Source organism: Phodopus roborovskii, unplaced genomic scaffold (genome assembly GCF_943737965.1).
Source record: "Phodopus roborovskii unplaced genomic scaffold, PHOROB, whole genome shotgun sequence".
Classification (NCBI taxonomy): Eukaryota; Metazoa; Chordata; class Mammalia; order Rodentia; family Cricetidae; genus Phodopus; species Phodopus roborovskii.
The window spans coordinates 23,092,597-23,114,245 of record NW_026126517.1 but is presented as its reverse complement, the minus strand read 5'-3'; the positions used below and the strand labels follow the sequence as shown (position 1 = coordinate 23,114,245).

Below are 21,649 nucleotides of genomic sequence, written 5' to 3'. Positions count from 1 at the left end.
CTGAGCTTGGTGGCGCATGCCTGCTTGCAGTCCTAGTACTTGGAAGACTGAGGCTGGAGGGTCACGATATTAAGGTCAGCCTGTAACTGATACATGTATGCCATCGGCTTTGCTGATGCCCTCAGTGGTCTTTGTGGCCAGCGTCCTTGGCTAGCAGAGGGTAGCAGCAGTTAGACTGGATCACGCTTAGTGTGGTCTTCAGTAGCGTCTGTGCTGAGTTCAGAGGACTCTTCCGAGTATTTATTTGAAGTTCAGCATGTTAGGTAGGAGGTGGAGGTTACCAACCTTGTTTCAGGAGGAGCTGAGTGAGAGCCTGTGGTTCAGGACAGACTTTGTCCCCTTCATGAAGGCATGGGGCTAGCAGCCTGAGGAAGCAGTTCCGTTCAACCCTGTGAAGAGCACGGAGGGGAGCATTGTGGGGTGTACAGTGGGGAGCACTATGGGAGCACTGAGAAGACTCTTTCAACTGTCAACGGTCCAGTTGTTTTGTCCTTTTGATTTTGTGACCCACCTGGCACTCCACCTCCCACCCCCATGTTGAGAATTCCTCGGGCCATACACATGCTAGGCAGGTGTTCTACCCATGAGCCACATCTCCAGCCCCGTTTTTCTCTTTCCTAAAGTGTCAGTTCTAGCCTTGAGCAGTTGTTAAGTCATTCAGTCCTTTATCACGTTCAGGTTCAGTTGCTGCTCTGTGCCCCCTTGCCTCCTCCCAGCTTTATGCACAGTTCTGAGAAAGAGGGCGAGAAGCCTTGTTCCTACGGAATAATGAAGACAGGTGCTTTCCAAATGGAATGTTAGAATTTTCTAATATCATCATGCATTTGAAAAGCAGAAGGTGGACGCTCTCAGGATAATCTGAAATGGTATTTTGGCATCTGGCAGGCTCCAGCCTGACTTAAGGTGGGCTTGGATGACAGACTTGGCTGTGGATGTATGTTTGAGTCCCAGAAGCTCCTTGTTTGAAAGGGCTCCTCTGAAGTTTCAGGAAAGGATCCCTCAGTGGGATTCTTAGGGCTCAGTCGAGGCACCTCAATCTTGAGTTTGTCCAGTGGTCAGGTCAAGGCTCATGGGCTCCCTAGGCTCAGGTGGTCTGGCCCCTCTAGAGATGTATGCTCCCAGCTGACTAGTTAGTATATTCGCAGAGGGTAGTTGATTATCTTAATGCTTTCTGGTAGCCCTAAGATTCTGAGATTGGGTGTTTTTTAAGCAGTGCCAACTTGTGCTGGTGGTAGAAGGCACTGGACTGAGTTTCCCAGGCTTCCTCTCTTCTCTTCCTCATAGGACATTTCTGGGAGTACTTGATAGGCTTTATAAAATTAACCAGTCATGAACCTGAGGGCTAGAGGAAGCCTAGGGACCAGCTGTGGTCTCCAGGCTTTGACTAGTGGTAAAGTACAGTCTTCGTATGACTGCTCTGTAGAGGCCAGCTTCAGAACAAACAGGGCTACTATGGTTTCCCAGGGGCTGTGGTTCTCTTCCCTGTCACTCATATTGTAGCCTTCACACCGTGGTAGCACCTTAGGAACTGAGTTCCCAGGGCTCCATGGAGCAAGGTTTATAGGCTGTTAATATGGTGGTGGTGGTTGTTTTCCTCTCTATAGAGGGAGCTAGAACCTAGAAAGGGGCATATATTTAGCCTAGGGGAGTTTTGGCCTCTCTTCTCTCTCTGTCTTATTTATGCTTTGTCTTAAAGAGGGTGGTTTTCTGCTCTGGGTCTTGGACTGAAGTGGCAAGAATCCATGAGAAGGTCAGTCCTTGTTTTCTTTGCATGTTTATATACCCATCTAGGAAACACAGCCTGAGCAGGGACTTCTGCCTTCTTCCTCCTTCCTCCGAGGCCTGTCCCCTCTCCCAGCACCTGGGCTTGCTGATCTGGACCTAGACCAAGAGGTGCAGGCTAGAAGTGAGGCCTCCTTTAAGAAAGGGAGGAGCCTGTGCATGCTGGGCGACACCCCGTGGCCTCTCATGGGTGGCCTTCCTGGCAAGCTGCAGCCACTCTCCAAAGGTCAAGCTCCTCGGACCCACCAGATCTTTGCTGACGTGGAGAAAATCTTAGGCAGGCCTCCGGTCCAATGCAAGACAGAGTTAGGAGACCCACAGGGTCTGGAGTCAGCCCAGAAAGCAACAGAGAAGTTCTACCTGGGATTTTCAGACCCTGAAATAGAAAAGCTGGAATTGAGGACCAGACAGCAGAAACCTGGCCTTGGGGGTGCTCATCCCACTGAGCCACTCCAGAATGGGCAGGGAGGGTTAGAATGCAGGAGCCAGACTCCTATGTACGCTAAGCTTTCTGAAGCCTCCAAAGGCCTGCAGCTGAAAGGGGAGCAGCACAGTCCCGGCATAGCCACTCTGAGCTGCACTGGCCCTGGAGGGGACAAAGGTCAGAGCCCCATCCCCTTGAGATCCTCTGAGGAGGAGCCCTCCTTGTCCCTTTGCTCATCTGACCACACCCTGCCTGCCAGGAAAGGCAAGCTGTTTTTACTAGAGAGCAGCCCAGCAGAGGACTTGTGCTGGCAGGGAGTTCCTGGGGAAGGTGGGGACCTTGGCAGGGGGAGGTGGAGGAAAGAGACTCAAGGACTATGGATTGGACAGGTCTCCAAGCTTGTCAACAAGGACACCACAGAGAGCTGCAAGGAAATGGAACCTGTTACTTCCAAGGTCCCAGAGGCCTTAGCCGAAGATTCACCACAGGGCCTCTCCCTGATGCCACCTGATACCTTGGCATCAGAAGCAGTTACCAAGCCCCCTCCAGGGGATCCTTCCAGTGAAGGGAGGCACCATCCACCTGCCTCTCTAGAGTCTCCCAATGAAGACAGGAAGCCTAGTGTCGCCGGGGCTGACTCGGATAGCAGTAGTGGAGGGGGCAGCAGCTTGGCCTCGCCCCTTGGCTCACAGGTCCTAGGTGAGGTAAACAACTTCCCCTGGGACATACAGAGCCCCCAGGGGTGTGTTCCCTTGATGGGTCAGTCAGGCCCAGGGCCTAGAGATGTGCATTTCTGCCCTTTCCTGGTGCCCCAGTTGTCCCATGTACAGAGCTCTGCTGAGGAGCAGTCAGAGAGTGAGGACTACTCTGAGGACCAGAGGTTCTACCAGCACATCCTGCAGATGGTCAAGATCTCCAGGCGGCCAGAGGGCCTGGAGCTGCCTGAGAACATGCAGGAAGTGCCGTGCAAAGACATCGCCGGCATGGTCTGTTGCATGGCCACCGAGTCTTCCAGGATGTCTAGTGAGGGTGAACACAAGGCCGTCAGAGCTCAGGAGAGGGACTCGGGGTTACTGACTTGGGGGCCAATGCTGCTGGAACATTCTGCCGAAGTGGTCTCTGCCTCTGCCGGGCAGGAGGCCTCTCAGCCAGCACAGTGCCAGCTAAGCAGTGGCCTCAGGCAGGGGCTGGTCCAGCCGGGTTCCGACACCGGGCTTGCTGCAGAGCCGAGCAAGATGCAGCTTCTCCACCAGGTAGGCTTCTTAGAAAGTGGGGCCTGAGGTCTGGGGCCCATGAGCTCATCAGGGAGGGAGTAGGTAGAACTTCTGTTGCTCAAAAACCCTTCGGTCTGTTTCCTTGACATTAACCCACCTTCAGAAACTGAGGAGCCCTTAACTACCCATGTGGCTACCTGATGAGATGACTTGGATTTCAAGTTTGTCCTGCTCTATCTCCTGCAGGCTAGAGCTGAGGGTATCTGTGGGTCTTCTTCCCTAGGTGTAGCCATGCTCATGGGTGGTTCACATGCTTTGAAGTGATTATCTTCTGAGGGTGGGCAAGGTGGTACTGATGTTGGCCCTTATCTAGAATCCAGGCACTTTCTGGGATTTGGGAAGTCTTGATTCTTGAGAAGAGTCAGTCCTTGAGAGCAGGTACTCGTCCCCAAAGCTTTGCATGCTCCCTTCTTGGAGGTACACAGCACCAGAGTCTCAGCACTAGCATTCCCGAGAAGGACCGAGCCCACAGCCTGCCCGCTGCCATGCAGACAGCTGCTTCTGCTCCTTGCCTCCCAAGGGTTCCCAGAAAATAACATGGCTAACCTGTGTCAGGTTGTGTGACCCTGTTTGTGACTTCACTTCCCTACCAGAATTTCCCAAAGGGCGGTGCTTGCTTTGTCATTCTTTCACGTTGACTCTTGCAAGAGTCACCCCATTTTTCATTCAGAAATCACATTGGATGGACCACAGGGCTCAATCTGAATTTCCTAGGTGTTACTCTGTGGCCCAGCTGTGACTTTACCCAGTCATTCCCTCTAGTCCCTAATTGTGGACACCTACAGATTCTCCGTTACTTCTAATAACTAGTGTAGTACTATAAATATCGGATAAGCCACAGATTATCCTGAAAGTTTTAATTAGCCCAATGGCATCAAGTTTATCTGTTCTGAAGGACAATGGCATGCACAGCCCCATGCTCAGAGTTAATGGCCATCTAGAGAACATGATCAGCTAGGAGCCAGGGGTGTATAATTTCCCTGCTAACCACCGATTCAGTAAAGGCCCAAGAGAACAAAGGCCTCAGCATGCCTGTCTCCCTCCCTCAAGCCCCCAGCACGTTAGCAAATTAGCCATGTTAGGAGTCTGTAATTTTCTATAAATACAGTGTGGGAAGGCTTCTGCTTACTGATATGCTTGGACTAGTGGAAGGGCTCAGCAGGCAGGGCAGGCTCAGTGTCTGTACTTCTTCCTACCATGTCACAGGAGCGTATAACATTTTCTCTCTCTGAGATCATCCCAAACTCAATCCCCACTCTGCCCCACTAAGCCTGTAACTTTGGACAGGATTCTTGACAACACCTCACCTTCATTTGCGAAAGTGGGGTCTCTGCATAGTGGTAGAGCCCATCTTAGGTGATTTGTGAGAATGAGCAGGGCCTAGTATTTAGCATCACTGGCCAGTTTTATGTATTGGTATCTCTTCTCCCTGACAAAGATGTTCTGTGCAGGTCAGATGATTGGCCATCTGCAGAGGTAAGAAGTATCTTACCTCATTTCTCAGCAGACTCAGGTATCCTCTCAGTACAGAGATAGGCCCTGCTGACACTTGCCTGGTCTAGATTGTCCAAAAGGGTGGTGATTCTAACCTTGGATCCCCCCTTCGTGGGGGTTAGTGTGGAGTTGCTCTCTGGTTTTTGTTTTGTTTTGTTTTTTCTAAGATAGGGGTTCTCTGTGTAGACTTGGCTGTCCTTTAACTAACTCTGTAGACAAGGGTAGCCTCCAACTCACAGAGATGTATCTGCCTGTGCTTCCTGAGTGCTGGGACTAAAGGCATGTATCACCACTGCTTGGCTATTCTTTTTGTTTTATGTATATGGTAAATTTGAGAAAAGTTTTGAAGAGTGTTGTAATGTGTCCCTAGTATGCTATGCTGATCTATTTTTTGAAGTTTTTTTTTTTTTTACTTTATTTCATGTGCATTGGTGTTTTGCTTGCATCTATGTTTGTGTGATGGTGTCAGATCTGGAACTGGAGTTAGAGACAGTTATGAGGTGCCACGTGGGTGCTGAGAATTGAACCCTGTCCTTTGGAAGAGAAACCAGTGCTCTTAACCACTGAGCCAGCTCTCCAGCCGCTCAGTGTTTTTAAGATTTTATTTTTTTAATTGTGTGCATGTGAGTGTGTCAGTGCGTATGTTCATGTGAGCACAAGTGCTTGTGGAAGCCAGAAGAGGATGTCAGAGATTGTCTAGAACTGGAGTTGCAGGCAGTTGTATGTGAGCGGCCTGAAGTAGGTTATTGGGACTATATAAACTCAGATCCTCTGAAGAGCATCAGACTCTCTTAACCAGTATGCAATCTTTCCAGGCCCTATGCTGGCCTCTAACTTGTTAGGCCAGATGATCAATTCCATAATATCGCTATAGCCCTGGGCTCCTTACAGAGGCCCCTAGTGTCTATCATCTCATTTGTTGAGCTTCTCAGCAGACCCCATAGGGTCAAGCATGACCCACTTCATTTGTAGATGAAGGAATTGGGAATGTGGGAGGCTGTGAGTAGCCTGAGGGTTCTCACATTCTGACCTGGTCTGGATTTTGAATCCAGTCCTCACTGGCATGAAGGTAACCTTCACTTGGATCTCCTGAGAACAGGGGAAAGCAAGTCAAAGGATGACAAGGCACATATTTATGTACAGCAGCCTCCAGTGTGCACAGCCCTACAAGGAGGCCTGCACTTTCTTCTGGTATGTATGTCCATCGTTGTCATTAACATGTTGAGACTGCTTTTTCATCAACTGTAGGGACCTCTAGTAGCTGGGGTTTATCTCTGCCCTTCCCCCATCCTGTGAACTTGTTATATAGCTCCTGAAAGGGGAGCAGAGCCCCCAGTCTTAGCATCTGCCAGATGTGAACTAGCACACAAGTTACCAGAATCAGGGAACTGGTCTGCGAGTCTCACCCAGTTGGCACATGGTATTTCTGGATGTTGTGTTTCATTAGCAGCCTCCAAGCGGAGGCGGTTTAAATTTGAACAGGCAGGATTTAGATGCTTTATTTTTATATCTGCCTCTAACACCCTGAGAGCCACGTGGTTTCTGGGGTTTGTAACAAGATGTGTTGTGTTGCCCAGGTCCTGGGTTCCCCCTTAGCCCCAGTCCAGGCCCCTCTTTGGAGCCTGGCTCCCTTCCGAGGCCTTGGTGATGCCCCGCCCTCTGCTCTTCGTGGATCTCAGAGTGTGAGCCTGGGGAGCTCAGCAGATTCTGGGCAGATTGGGGAACCCATGCTGGTGAGTCCTGCCTTTGCTGTGCATATCCTTTGTTACTGTGGGACCTTTTGGGTGTCATACTGGGATCAGTGGCCTGTCCCTGAGATACAAACTGTCTTCACAGTTCTCTAGCTAGTCTGGGAAGAGTCACTCTGGTGGTGGGGGTGGATGGGGCTGTAGGCCACCTGTGCTGATCTCCCCATCCATGGCTCTGGGGCAGTGGGAGTTGGGAGGGAGTAAGCAGTGTGAATTAGACTCCAGATTCATGAACATGGTGGGGCTTGATTGGGGGCCCATGTAGGTATGAACTGAGGAAGCATGCCAGGATCATTCTGAAGGTCTTTTTGGTAAGTCCTTTGTTCCCTTTGTGTTTTGGAGCCTCCACAGGGCCTCAAGACTGCTACTTGTGCAAAGGGTTTCTTGGGTTCTGCCCACGAGAGCAGGCGTGCTCTTAGCCTCTTGGCTTTAGGGGAAGAAACCAATGAAGAGGACGAGGAGGAGAGTGACAACCAGGTAATGGTGAGGTTCCTTTTCTGGCCTAGAAACCCTCTGGGTGTATATGTAATTAAACGGAGGTAAAGCTCTCTCTCTCACACACACACAGGTAAAATTTTAACTTACTTTAACTATCAAGTAATTCAGGGTTATTATTTTCTTTTCTTCCTTCCTTCCTTTATTTCTTTCTTTTTCCCATAATGTTATGTTACCATCACTACTGTCCATTTTCAGAGTCTAGCCACCAAACAGTAAATCATTCCTTTTTCTTCCAGTCCCAGTCCCAGTCCCAGTAACCTCTATAAAACTGTTTTTTTTTTTTTTTTGGCTCACAAATTTGCCACTTCTAGATGTTTTATATGAGTAAAGAGTAAAATCACAGTGTTTTTCTTTGATGTCTGGCACCTTTTTGCTCAGTATGCTGCAGCGAGTATGTAAACACTCATTTTGAAGCCTGTTGTGTGTGTGCACCATGTTCTGTTTATGCACTCATCTGTTGGTGGATATATGGATTAGTTCTATCTTTGGCTAACCTCCCAGCCACTTTAAAAATGAATAAAAGCATTTTTCCCCCCACCCATAACTTCCTTTCTTGACCGGTCTGTATGCCTCTTAGGTCTGAGCTGGAGAACACAACATACTTACTTGGTCTTGTGTTCACTGGGTAAAGGGCTACTTAGATTGGTCTTAGTGGAGGTGTGCCCTGGAGTCCCCCAAAGCCTTGCCAGGGCACCCCCACTCTCCTCTGTATGCCCTTCATGTTGGGCTGGCCAATTTCTTTAGACTTATCACTTTTTTCCTGGTCAACTTGACACAAGCTAGAGTTATCTGAAAAGAGGGAACCATGATTGAGAAAACGCTTCCATAAGATTGGCTTGTAAGCAAGCCTGTGAAGCATTTTATTAATTAATGATTAATATGTGTCCAGCATGTTGTGGGTAGTGCTATCTTTGAACAAGTGGTCCTGAGCTATTTACGAATACAGGCTGAACAGTTGGGCGGTGGTGGTGCACACCTTTAACCCAAGCACTTGGGAGGCAGAGGTAGGAGGATCTCTGTGAGTTTGAGGCCAGCTGGGTCTACAGTGCGAGTTCCAGGACAGCCAGGGCTACACAGAGAAACCTTGTCTCTAAAAACCACAAACAAACAAACAAACAACACAGGCTGATGGAGCCAGGAAGAGCAAGTTAGTAAGTAGCATTCCTCCATGGCCTGTGTATTGGTTCTTGTTTCTAGTCCCTTCCCTGAGTTCCTTCCGGAACTGACTACGAGAGTTGTAAGCCCTTTCGTCCCCATATTGCTTTTGGTCATGAACTCTATCACAGCAACAGAAGCCCCATCTAAGACAGTGCTCATAGTTGTCTTTGCTTGCAGAGTGTCCGAAGCTCCAGTGAACTTCTCAAGAACCTGCATCTGGACCTTGGTGCTCTGGGAGGTCACTTTGAGTATGAGGTAAGAAAGAGCCTGAGAACCCTGTTGATAAATGCTTCGTCTGGACTTTACCTTTGTTCCTTCTGCAGCTTTGCTGTCTGCAGAGCATATTTGGAAAGGAACTGGTCCATTTGGGTCTGTTGTTTGAAATATTTTTTACTCTTTTGGCTTCTTGGTCTTTTTGAGGGGCCCACCACCTAGCTCCCCAATAAATCACACACGGAGTCTTATTCTTTCTTATAATTGCCCAGTCTTAGCTTGGCTTGTTACTAGCCAGCTTTTCTTATCTTAAATTAACCCATCTGCTTCTTCCCTCTGGGATTTTATCTTTCTTCTGTATTTCTTACTTTCTTCTTTCTTCGTGACTGGCTGGCGGGCTGGTGGGCTGGCAGGTCGGCAGGTCGGCTGGTCCGTCCCTGACATCATCCTCTTCTTGTTTTCTTTTTGCTCCTCTCTTTCTCCTTCCTCCCTCTATTTATATTCTCTGCCTGGCAGCCCCGCTTATCCTTGTTCTTGCCTTGCCACTGGCCATTCAGCTCTTTATTAGGGCCATCAGGTGTTTTAGACAGTAACAGTAACACAGTAACACAGCTTCAGAGTTAAACAAATGCAGCATACACAAAAGTCACACACCTGAAAATAATATTCTACCACATGGGTCTGTGTAGGATTTCTTGGATTCAGGGAATCCAGTCTCTCAGCTGTCACATGACTACTTCTTGGTAAAGTGCCTGCACTAGCAGGTGCTTTGAGCATAATGAGATGTGTATGCTTATGGCCTCCCCCCTCCTTGCGTACTACACGGGGAAGAGATTTCGTACCTAAGGCAAACTTGGTGGAAGAGAGGACATTTGCCCCGGGTTTTGAAGGGAAGCTAAATTTTAGACAGGGATAGTCTAGATAAATGAAGAGCCCGAGCAAAGATTTAAGGGTGGAAAAAAAGCATATGGGTGGGAACAGTTTCTGGAGCAAGCTTCCAAGGTCCCACCTGTCTCTGAAGTCTGACTTGTGCTGCCTCCAGCATGTTTTTCATGGAGAGCACACAGGCAGTGCAAATCCCTGTGTCATCATATGCGAACCTTCCGTGCTTGTTTTGGAGCCTGGGCATAGAAATCATAGGAACATCTCCCACTGTATAGTCTCTGTCTAGTGTCTGATTTATTAATTTAAAAATTTTTTACTTCCCACCCCCCAATTTATTAATTTTTAAGCAATTAACAGTTCTCTAAATTTTCCTCAAGTATTTGTTATAAGTAATGAATCATGAAGTTGCAAATTAGAATCATGAAGACATTTAAATACCGACTGCAAGGTCTAAGCCTCATCCAGGCCTTAGATATTATGTTGTCATTAGTGCCTTCTATACCTTAAAGACAAAATGACTTTTATGTCATTAGTATGACCACAAACCTGGCCAGAAGAGCAAAGGTGCTCCCATCACAAATTGTAGTTGGTTTCTTAATTATCCCTATTCTTTGTGTGTATATGACTGTGTGTGTGTGAGACTGTGTGTGTTGCACATATATATTTGCTGGATCATAATATGCCCAAGTGCACATAGAGGCCAGAGGAGGACGTTGGGTATTCTGCTCTCTCACCCACTGCCTAATTATTCCCTCAAGATAGGTCTCTCACTGAGCCTGGCACTGGGCTGACAGGCAGCATGACCCGTGATCCTCCTGTGGCCATACCTGACTTTTTACATGGGTGCTCATGCTTGCACAGCAAGCAGTCTTACCCTCTGAGACATCTCCTCAGCCCCCCTTATTATTTTTAATTGCATTTAATTTGCATATGTGTGTGTGTGTCACAGACTATACGTGGAGGGTAGAGTACATCTTTCAGGAATCAGTTTTCTCCTTCCATGAGGTTCCTGATGATCGGACTCAGTCTGTCAAACTTGGCAGCATGTGCCTTTACCATGAACTGTCTTACTGGCCCAATCTCTTATTATTTCTGACTCATATTTCTTGGTACTCATCACTGCTTGGAAGCCAGGATACTGTCTTAGTCCACACGCTGGCTGACAGGTTCTGGATGGTACTTGAGACCTCACCGTGGGCGCATCTCTTAAGGGGTTCCAACTCTGTCTTTGGGGCAAGATCCATAGTAAAGCTTTGCTGATTATCTCAGGATCCATCAGTTCAGCCTTTTGGTTCTGCATAGTCAGCTATGTTTTGATTGTGCCTTTAACACTTTCTGCCAAATGTAGCACTTTTCCTGACTGCCCCATCTGTATCTCCAATCTGATACTGTCTGCTTTGAAACTGCTTTGAAACTGTTCCTTCTGAGTGGGGCTGGTCTGCTTGAGGAAAGAGGTCTGTTTGGTTCTCTACAGGAGCACTTTGTTTTCTTCCCAGCCCCCCGTTAACCAGTGCTGACTGACTGGTGGACTCACAGAAGGTCTTCAGTTTGCACCTGGATGGATGTCTGCGACTAGGAGAAGGGGTGTCATGAAAGCTTGCATGTTTGGAGAAAGAGGGTGATTTCCAGGAGATCAGGCACAGTGAAGGTGTAGATGCTTCATAATTTATGTCTGTACACCCAGCACATAGCCCACTTCCTGGGCATAGGAAATGCTTGGGTGTGTTTCATTTAGCAGCTGAGAGAATGGAGTGGAGGATATCCAGATAGGCTGGGTGGTGTTTTTTTCCTTCCCTTGGCTGTCTCGATTTCTGGGTACAGTAGGTGTTTGTTCCTTGCAGTCAGCTGGTGGATTGAAATTCCACTGTGGCTTGATCATGACTACTTCTTAATGGATTACAGATGTCAACCAAGAAAGGTATTTTTTTCCTTTACATGTTATGGCCTTCCGAAGTTTTCCCCTCGCTGGTGTGGGAAGCAGGAGCTTTTAAATCATTTTAATAGCCTGCCTGGCACCACAGTGAGGTAGGGAAGTGTCTGGAATAGGTGATGCTTAGACACCTCACATACCTGTCTTCAGTTCTCTGCCACATGGGGTGTGGTAGTCCTATGCTAACCTCAGTTGGTATTAGGGTTTTTTCCTAGGGTGAGGTGTTAGTGGTGGAGATCAATGAAGGCTTCTAGGCAGGCGAAGCTGTCTCCACTTGGGCACTTAACTTTGAAATGGCTTTTGTCCCGGTTATTCCCCCCCCCCCCCCCACACACCTGGGTCTTGCAGTGCAGCTACAGCCCTTCTTCCTGGGTTCATTTTGCCCTGTGTCACCAAGCAGTCACTTTGCTCTTCCTTCCATAAGAGGGCAGCAGGATGGCAAGAATGTCTACTCTGCCTTCCAACCTAAACCCCTTGCTAGTCTATTACAGACTGAAAGGGAAAGGTTCGCGGACCCCACACCAAGAAGGCTTCTGCGGGAGAGGGGGAGGCAGAGGGTGGTGAGGAGGCAGTATGTGGTCTTGCGGTGCTGATGAAAAGCCATCAGCTATCAAAAGGGAGGGAGGGGACCTCAGCTTAGAAATCACAGGATGATGTCAGTGTGATTGGAAAGTGCTAACTACACCCAGGGAGCTGTGCAAAGAGCTGAGACCAACTGAATGGGCACCAGGCCTGGAAAATAACCCAGACCGGTGGTTGGCTTAGCAGGAGTCTCCCCAGAACAGTATGAATGCCTCCCCCCAGGCCCTGTGACCCCCCCCCCTGCAGTGTGGATCATGGGAGCCCAAGTGCCTTTGTGCTCTGGGCAGGTGAGGGGGTGGGACTGCAACCTGGGGAGACTCATGACTTTTGAAAAGTGTTAAATTCAAGAACTGGTTCTGACAGACACTCCTCTTCACCCCCCTCCTTGTGCAGATGGCAAAGTCTTGAAATATGCCTTGAAATGCAGGACTTGAGACTGTGGCGGGAGGAGGTTGGGGAGTTTGAGCATGGAGGAGCCCAGAGCAGAGCTGTGCACTCATAGAGCCTGGAGCAGAAGACTGTACAGAGATGTCTGGGGTGTGTATACTACCTGGGGGCTTCAGAACCTGGGGACAGCCAAGGATGGGCTGGGTGAACAGGGACAATGTGGAGTCACATGAGATACTTAGATCCCTGCATCTTTTTGTAGATGATAGACAGCCAGGACACATTTCTGGCTGTCCTATGGATAGAGTCACTAGATGTGGATGCAGACCAAGGCTATTTGTTCTAATGGTTGTCTTATTTTATGAATTTTATGTTTAGGCAGGCAAATTGAGGTCACCCAGTCTCATGGAAATCTTCCTTTTTGGGAGAGGGAGGGATGCTGAAGGTGGAAGCTAGGGCCTTACACTTTGGGCACACACTCTACCAGTGAGCTATGCCCCACACTGAATTCATCCTTTGAAGGGTTTATTTGAGCTTGAGAGTTGCCTAGATGACGCTTAAGATTCTTATAGTTGGGTTGTGTTCTCTCCAGTATAATTATGAAACTCGGGGCTCGAGAGCTGGCTCATTGGTTAAGAACACTTACAGTTCTCATCACCCACATCAGGTGGCTCACAACTGTTTGTAATTCCAGTGGGTCTTATGCCCTCTTCTGGCTTCCATGGGCAAACCCTACATGTCATACACAGAGACACACAGATACACACATGAATAAATAAAAATCTTTTAAAAATAAATAAAAATAAGACCTACAGCTAATGTTTTAAAAGATTTATTAAATATACAGTGTTCTGCCTGCATGCTGGAAGAGGGTACCAGATCACATTATTATAGATGGTTGTAAGCCACCGTGTGGGTGCTGGGAGTTGAACCCCAGCCCTCTGGAAGAGCAGCCAGTGCTCTTAACCCCTGAGCCATCTCTCCAGCCCAGCTATTTTTTGTGTTTGTTTGTTTGTTTGTTTGAGACATTGTTTTTCTGTAGCTTTGGAGTCTGTCTTTGGACTTGCTTTGTAGATCAGGTTGGTCTCTTGCCTCCTGAGTGCTGGGTCTAAAGGCATGCACCCTATTTTTTTTTAAAATGAAAGAAAAAAAAAAAAAAAAAAAGAGTGAGAGTCTACTTCTATCTGGTATCCTCTTCTTTCTTACAGTAACAGGCTTGGGGCTGGTAGCAGTCACACCAGCCGCTAGTGCATCTTAGGTTCGAGTGGCCAAAACTCACAAGACATTTCACTTTTTTCAGGGTTAGCTTAGTGCTCTTCCCCACCCCAGGCAGAACCTGTGTGGTCATCTCCTGTCCCCTAAGGCAATGGGTGTCTGGTACACCGTAGCTCCCAGAGGATGAATATGGGGTCTCATTATCAGAGAACATTAGTGGTCATTTCTGCGGCATTTCTGCGGCACTGGCAGTGTAGAGAGGCATACTTCTAAGTTCCTTGCCTCATTTAATGAGTGGTAGTTAACTCATTTAACACTCCAAGTGGCTTGTAAGGTGGGCAGTCCTTGAATCTCTGTATTTAAGAGGAAGGAATGGGGAGGCACAATAATCTGCTTGAGATTGCATCTCCTGTCTCCCTTTACCTTTTCTTGGGAGCCTGGGTCAGCCTGTTAGTCAGCTGCCAGATCTGCAATGGCTCTGTCTTTGGCTTCAACAGACATCACACTAGGACAGCAGCAGAAGCCATGTAGAGGCCTTCTCCTTCAGGCTGCCAACTTGCCTTGTGATGCTCAGCTTTCTACTACCATAGTGAAATATCTGAATTAAACTTTATGCCATATTAAGAAAAGGCTTATATCCTCCAGCAGTTTTGAAAGTGATGCCGTGACTGATTAGCACACTTCTTTTAGGTCTGTGGTGAGGCAGTCCATCATGGTAGGACCATGTGGGCCTAGCAGAGATGTTCACACCATACGCCGAGGAGCAAAGAGATGAAGGGTGTGACCCTAGTAACCCAAAGACCTCCCAGTTGGGACTCATGTCCTAGAAGTTCCACCCCTTCTCAGTAATGCCACTGTAGGGCAAGCTTCTACCACATAGGCCTTTTGGGGGACACTTCAGATCCTAACTTAATATGCTCCTTGTTTTCATCTTCAGGATAGGGAATTGGGAAGTCTTAAAAATTCCTGATCAGGAGTTGTTCGGCCTGACAGCCTAAGTGCCAACACAGATGTTTTTCTGGAAGGAGGCTCTGAGTCTGGGCCCAGGAGAGATCACTGGCTGTATTTCTGAGGGAGGGCTTTCTGTTTCTATTTTGGTCACCTCTATGAAGAATTTAGCAGAAGCAGCCTTGGGTTTTTACTAGTGAGTTTGTATGTGAGAACAGGGTGTGGTCACTGTGATAAGTGTGCAGCTCGGCTCTCCTTTCAGGAGACCTAAGTGGAGTTGAGAAAATTGACAGCTACCAGTTACTGGCCTTTTTGTCTTTCCTGGTTCCTGCTAAGATTCCACTTCCTTGTAGTGTTACAGATCTTCCTAGGAGTTTGGGGACAGGGCCCTTCCTGCCTGCCTGATGTGGGACTTCTCTGACAGCGGCCCGCTTGAGCACGCTGCTTGACCCAGGTGTGCTCATTAGGCTCCTGTGCTCCTCTTTCTCTGCCACAGATGACCACCTGTGTCTCTTCTGAAGTTCTCCCTCCTTTGTTGGTCTGCCCCCTCTCTTACCCAGCTAATCCCACCTGGACAGCTGCTTCTCAGAGACCCCAGGTTGTGTGTCCTGGATAGGATATGCTGTCTGCAGGGTTGCTGACGTTCAGCTTGTGTAGGAAGACTCAGGGAGGAGGAGTACCCTTCTTATATTTTTCCCTTTCTTTCTTTGAAAAATGAAAATAAAAGTTCCCATCTTTGCTGTTGTTCTCCTGCATGGTGTCTGTCATCGTTTTGAATAAATATTGGCTCCTGAGGGCTGAGGGTTTGGCTGACAGGGCTGGGGGATATGGCAGATGATGGTGGAGTTGCAGTAATTTCTAAGCCCTGTTTAATGTGTCCATATCATTTCAGAAACTGCCATTCAGTTTATCTGGATGTGGATCAAGGGCCAGCAATCTGTGTTTTGCAAAGCTTTTGGGCAACTAAAGAGACAACTCACAGTGGTTAAGAACACATACTGCTTTTTCAAAAGACCAGAGTTTGGTTCCTTGTGCCTTTATTGGGTAGTTCACAACTGGCCATAATTCTAGTTCCTGTAGGAGCCAATGCTCCTGGCCTCTACAGACACCTGGACTCACATGCACATGTGCACACATACATACATAATTAAAGCATTAAAAAAAAAAGGCTGTTTGGGAGGGCTAGGAAGATGGCTCAGTGGGTAAGGTGCTTGCCGTGCAAGCATGGGGACCTGGGTTCTGATTCCTAGCACCCATTTAAAAATCCAGGTATGACAGCATTCATCTATAATCCCAATGCTGGTAGCAAAGAGACAGGTAGCTTCCTAGAGCTCCAGATTTAGTGAGAAGCCATGCCTCAGAGTAACCGAAGACAACAACTGACATTGACCTCTGGTTTCCATATGCAAGTGGACAGACAGACAGACACACAGACACAGACACACACACACACACACACACACACACACACACACACACACTATGTAGGATAACAAGGTCAGAGCTCACAAAGCCCACCCAAGAGTAAAGGGTCAGCCACTCCCATCTTGTGTCAGTTTCTAAACTTTTTGGCTCCTTTCTGACATTGTCTTCCCTCCTCAGGAGTCTCCAAGATCCAGCCAGCCAGTGGACAAGAAGGATGTTTCTCTCGACTCAGATGCCGATCGGCCCCCGACTCCTGGCAAGCTGTTCAGCCAGGGTGGCGACAGTAGTCTGGCCAGTGCTGGTGGCAGCAGATCCCAGGGAAGAGGGGCAAGTCCCTGGGACCCACATAAAGAAAATGAGAACAACAATCTCAAGACTTCCGAGAATGAGGTGGCTCCTGGATTAGACTCTGGGGATGATCACTCTGCCAAGGCTTCCACAAAGGAGCAGGAAGAGGGTGCAGTGGAGGCAGAAGAGGAGGCTTCCGGGAAGGAGACTGCAGCCAAGGAAGCTTCTGCCCTGGAGGAGAGCACATCAGACGCCAGGGAGGTAAGTCCCTTGGTCCCAAGGCAGTTGTCAGCTGGGACCCGCTGCTGCTGTCTACAGCTCCTTACAGCTTCCTGCCTCCATGTCTGTATTACGGAATCAGGAGCTGCATTCACCTGTCAGCATCAGCCAGAGCCCTTAATTGTGACAAATATGCCCAGACCCAGCGGGAAGTAAAGTCCTGAATGAAACAGCAAGCCTGCTGGCACTGGGAATTTAGAACAGAAATGTGCTTTTCCATTGGCACCTCCTGGAGAGAGAGAGAGAGAGAGAGAGAGAGAGAGAGAGAGAGAGAGAGAGAGAGAGAGAGAGAGAGAGAGAGAGAAAGAGAGAGAGAGAGAGAACACACCTCTGGCATTATGGCTTTTCCTACCCTTTAGTCTTTTTCCATATAGACAGTGAGAAAATTCATTTAGAGAGCTTCTGTCTAAGTCCTGGAAAAGACACTTCCAGAGTTGGTAAGATGGCTTAGTTCAGAAAGTGCTTGTGAACAGCTTGAAGGTCTGGCTTTGACCCCAGAATCCATCTTTTTTTTTCCTTCGGGTTTTTTGAGCAGGGTTTCTCAGTGTAGCTTTGGAACCTGTCCTGGAACTCTCTCAGTTTACCAGGCTGGCCTCAAACTCATAGAGATCCTCCTGCCTCTGCCTTCTGAATGCTAGTATTAAAGGTGTGTGCCATCACTGCCAGGCTCCAGAATCCATCTTAAAAGCCAGGTGTACTGATGAGCATTGTATGTATAATCCCAGCTCTGGAGAGGGGGAGATAGATGGATCCTTGGAGCTCACTGGCCAGCCGGCTTAGCCAGATCAAATGGGCTTCCGCCCAGTGAAAGATTCTGTCCCCCAAAACAAAGTGGATGGACGTCATGAAGAGCAACACCTGACCCTGACTTATGGCTTCTACATGTACACACACACACATACACACTCTCTCTCTCTCTCTCTCACACACACACACACACACTCACACACACATATACACACTCACACACATACACTGTGTGCACATGAAGATATATTTTATTTTTTGAGATAGCATCAGATGTCTATAGTGCTGACATCCTGTCTCTACTATTCTTAGCTCTCCTATCCTGTTTAAATCCTGCTGGTCTGATTGGGATGTGGTTGTCCTCTATCAGCATAAGTACATAGCCCCATTCTTGTATAGCTTTTTATATCTGTTAGTTTTCAGAATTGGTAGCTTTTTGGCTTAGGCTCAGTCTGATGTTGGCCCTGTGACCTATTGGGAATTCCATGGATAGCAGCCCTGAACATTGGAGGGGGGGGGTTGTTTCTCTGTCATGTGTCCCCTGCAGGAGTCAGAGATCCTTGAACACTCGAAGGACCCACAGTTCTCAGAGTCTGAAGCTTCTGTTCCCAAGTCTTTCCATGGCCTGGTAAGTTGCAGTGAGCTTCAGCAGGGCGGTATGAAGGATCTTGGTGTTTTTTTTTTCCCCCCAAAACAGTACTTTACCAATGGTCACACATCTGGGAAGTGGGACAGTTAACCCTCAAAACTAGGTCTTGTTAGTTCCACTTTCTCAACTCAGTGACCAGGGGTAGCACTGCCCACTTCATCAGTTTACTGTAGGAATGAACTGAGGCTGGTGTCAGTGTTCTTACTTTGTGTGACTTTTCTATGAGGCCACCTGAGCAGCCTGTGACCTAGCAGGACAGTTATATGCGGGAGGCTTCAGGTGTTCCTGGGTCACTGAGCCATGCTGAGGACAGTTGCTAGGCTTTGGCCAGGATTTAATTTGAAAGTTAAGGCTTTTGTCCTACACTGTCAGGTCATCCATGATTTCTGTGTCCTGGACCTCCATCCAGCTGGATCTCCAGTCCATTTGCCAAGACTGAGTCTTAAAGGGGAGATTGGGTTACTTTTGGTCCACTGTTATGTCTGCATGTCCCCCTCCATCTGCTCAGAGGAGGCAGTTATAAGGGAAGGGATTAGTGGAAGAGGGTTAGGGATGAACAGAGAAGACAGGAGGGCTGCAGAGGAGTTAGACAGCTGAGTGCTCTGGCCCCACACTGAGCCATGGGCTTCAGAAGCAGATGGCAGTTGCATTAGATTGAGTAGAAATCAAACTGAAGGGAAATATAAAAATCCAGCAAACCCCCAGAAACTAGAAAGGCTAGAAGGGTAAGCCAAGAACAAAACAAACAAATAAAACCTAAAACAAACAAAACCCCACAAAAACAAAACCCATTATTAGTAAAACAAAACAAAACAAAACTTATCCAAACCCCAAACAAAACAACAACAAAAAACCCATTTAGCCAACTAAACACTTGGCAATGATGAATAACTGTGTTTCACCCTCTGGTCCTTCCAAAGCTGCCACCGTGTGCTGCTGTGCCCATCAGCATTCTTCACTCTGGGTGTGGAGGGAGGAAGCTGGAGACAGAAAGCAGGATCAGACCTTTTCTGGGCATCCCGCCATCCATCAGGGATGACAGAACTGTCCCCTGTCAGATAGCAATCCTTCACTTAATCCAGCAGGATCTTAGGCTCAGAAGGGATGTGGTTTGGTCCTGTGGCAGCCAAAGGGCAATGAAGAATTGGGCTTGGTGTGGGCACCTGTTGTGTATTCCCAAGAGGACTCTGAACAAATCACTGTGAATAATTCCCATTGTTGGGGGGGGCACCTCTCTGGGAAGAAGGAAGGAATGAACTGGAAGGAGCCAGTCAAACATCACTTCCAAGCTTCCCATGGGTTTGGGTTTGCTGGTTTTTCTCCTGCCCTACTCCGGTATGGGATGGATGGGGAGTAGGAGACATCTGGGAAGAGCCATGCTGTGTAGTATGTGTCTTGGAAAGAGTCAGGCCTGGGGCTCATCTGATCTGCAGCCCCCTTGTTTCCAGCTTTTTGTCCTGACCAAATTTTATGTACTACATGGCCTGCAGCAGTGTCCATGAGGGCATAAGCATTCCAGTTAAGGCTTATTTTTGTGTATAATTTTATTATGAAAAAAGGTAAGTATATAGAAAAAAAATCAAAAGAATTTTATAGTGAATTTTCATGTTCTTCACTTAGTGTCTACAGGGGATGCTTGACTCTGATTCCCTCATCATCTTGCCTGCTTTTGAGAACTTAATTAGATGTCACAGTGTTGAGCTCAGTGCCTAGGACCTAGTACACACCCTTTTGAAAGGTTGGCAAGCACTGAGCATGACAAGGGCAGAGCTGATTTTCTCATCTCTACCATCTCCAGGACTTTGGATTTCGCAGCCGGCTCTCAGAGCATCTACTGGATGGTGACATGCTTTCTCCAGTCTTGGATGAAGCCCACTGGGAGGTGAGTCTGGGTGGGCTAGGCTAGGGCCTTAATTTCTCTGGCAGATACTTTTAGCTGACTCCTGCCTATCAGTGCAGACTTCTGGTCATTCTTTCCCTCCAGACACTTGCCTCTGGTGGAACTTCTGGCCATGACTGCTTTGTTGCTGCTATGCATTGAAATATCCCTGCCCTGTCTCATGTCCATTTATCCATATGACAACTGAGGGTTGACCACCTGCCCACCCATCCCTTCCAACTCTGTCAGCGGTCTGCACATGCTGCACCTTGTGATTGCTCTGCCGGCCTTACAAAGGTGCCTGAAACACAGATGCTGCTCTAAAAGGGACTTAAGTCAGGGCAGTTGTTTTTCTCCTCTGTGGGCTACTACAAGAGGGATTCTGGCACATGGTCTTCTCAGGGTTTAAGGAACAACTGGTTTGAGTGGATGGGAATCTTGTGTGAAACAACAGGATGCTTAATAACCCAGCATGGTGTGTGCTGGTGTGTGCTGGTGTGAGCTGGTGTGAGCTGGTGTATGCAGGGAGCCGTGTTTTCAGGTTTCATTTGAGCCCCATATGTTCCTCTTGGGTCTGGCTGGTACCTTCCTGGGTGGCTATCCAGTTACCAGGTCTCTGCTAGACTTTGGACACCCCCTGGTTGCAGTGCTGAGGATATTAAAGCATGTTGGAGTGTGGTTGGCATTAGATGATCTGGCGATGGGCCAGCAGTGCCTCTGACAGGGCCCAGCCTATAGCTGTCTCCTGTTCTCAGGGTGTGGAAGTGTGAGGCTGCAGGAGAGAGCAGCAGCCACTTCACAGCATGGACAGATCCATGGGTGCAGTCTTCTTTGTGGTCCTCTGGGGCTCTAGCTCCATTTCCTCTCTTCTGATCGCTCCCAAGGCTAGGAACAGGGAGAGCCTTAGAATGAAACTGTCTTAAGTTCTGCTCATCTCAGAATTATTTTGAGGACTAGGCATGTAGCTTAGTGCCTGACACATGTGAAACCCTGGATTCCATCCACAACACTGGAAGAAAAGGATATAACTTCACATGTAAGTGACATATAATAAACTGCATAGTTAAAGAGAAAAGTTTGATACATTTTGCCCTATGCATTCCTTTGAAATAATCCCCCCTTCCATTGTTGGACATTGAATATAGATAGAGCTGTGTATATGCTAGGTGAGTTCTCTACCACTTAGCTACCTCAGCACCCTGGTCCCTGCCCTTAAAAAACAAAACAAAACAAAACACATCTAAATTGCTCAGGCTTGTCTCAGACTTGCAACCCTCCTGCTTCCACCTGGGGACTAGCTCTTTAAAACAAAACTCGGTAGCTGAGGTAAGGCTGGGGTCTTGGGGTCCTGAGAAGTGTTAGGTCAGAGGCTTAGCATTGGTAAGTGCTTGTTTTGCTCTTCTTTCTGAGAGTGCCAGCATGCCCTGTCCCTTCTCAGGGTCCTCTTTTTCTTTCTGAGACAGAAGTTCTAGGGTGAAGTAAAACCCTGCTGAAGACCCACTGCCCTGCTTCCCCGTGTTGTCCCTTCTCTCCTGGGATGCTGCCTCAGTTTGTTGCAGAAGCACAGGGCCTGAAGCAAGGGGGGGCAGACAGAATGATGTGGTCTGTGGTCAGCTCCAGTCTGCCTCTGTATCCTCATGCTCCTAGAGTCCCTCGTGGCTTTGAGCTTATTTTGAGTTTTTATCATTTTAGTTTGTGAAGTGCTCTGTCTGTCTTTGAAAACCCGGGAACAAGAGGATGGTGGCGGGTGGTTTGCAGGGAAGATTCATGGCGAGCTGAGCATTAGAAGGAGAGTGAGGTGGGGTGGGGAGGGTGTGCTTGCCCGTCATTGTGTGTAGGCTGTG

General features: G+C 48.1%; 1 protein-coding gene across 1 annotated transcript in view; it reads left to right on the top strand.

Annotated features, from left to right (window-relative positions):
• The window catches only part of Cep164 (centrosomal protein 164), a 65,327-nt gene that overhangs the window by 20,946 nt on the left and 22,732 nt on the right, over positions 1-21,649 (top strand). The window contains exons 5-10 of the mRNA XM_051197294.1: positions 6,552-6,707; positions 7,065-7,199; positions 8,556-8,633; positions 16,141-16,512; positions 17,825-17,905; positions 19,725-19,808. Coding sequence (XP_051053251.1) covers positions 6,552-6,707; positions 7,065-7,199; positions 8,556-8,633; positions 16,141-16,512; positions 17,825-17,905; positions 19,725-19,808 — 906 coding nt within the window. The remainder of the gene's footprint in view (positions 1-6,551; positions 6,708-7,064; positions 7,200-8,555; positions 8,634-16,140; positions 16,513-17,824; positions 17,906-19,724; positions 19,809-21,649) is intronic.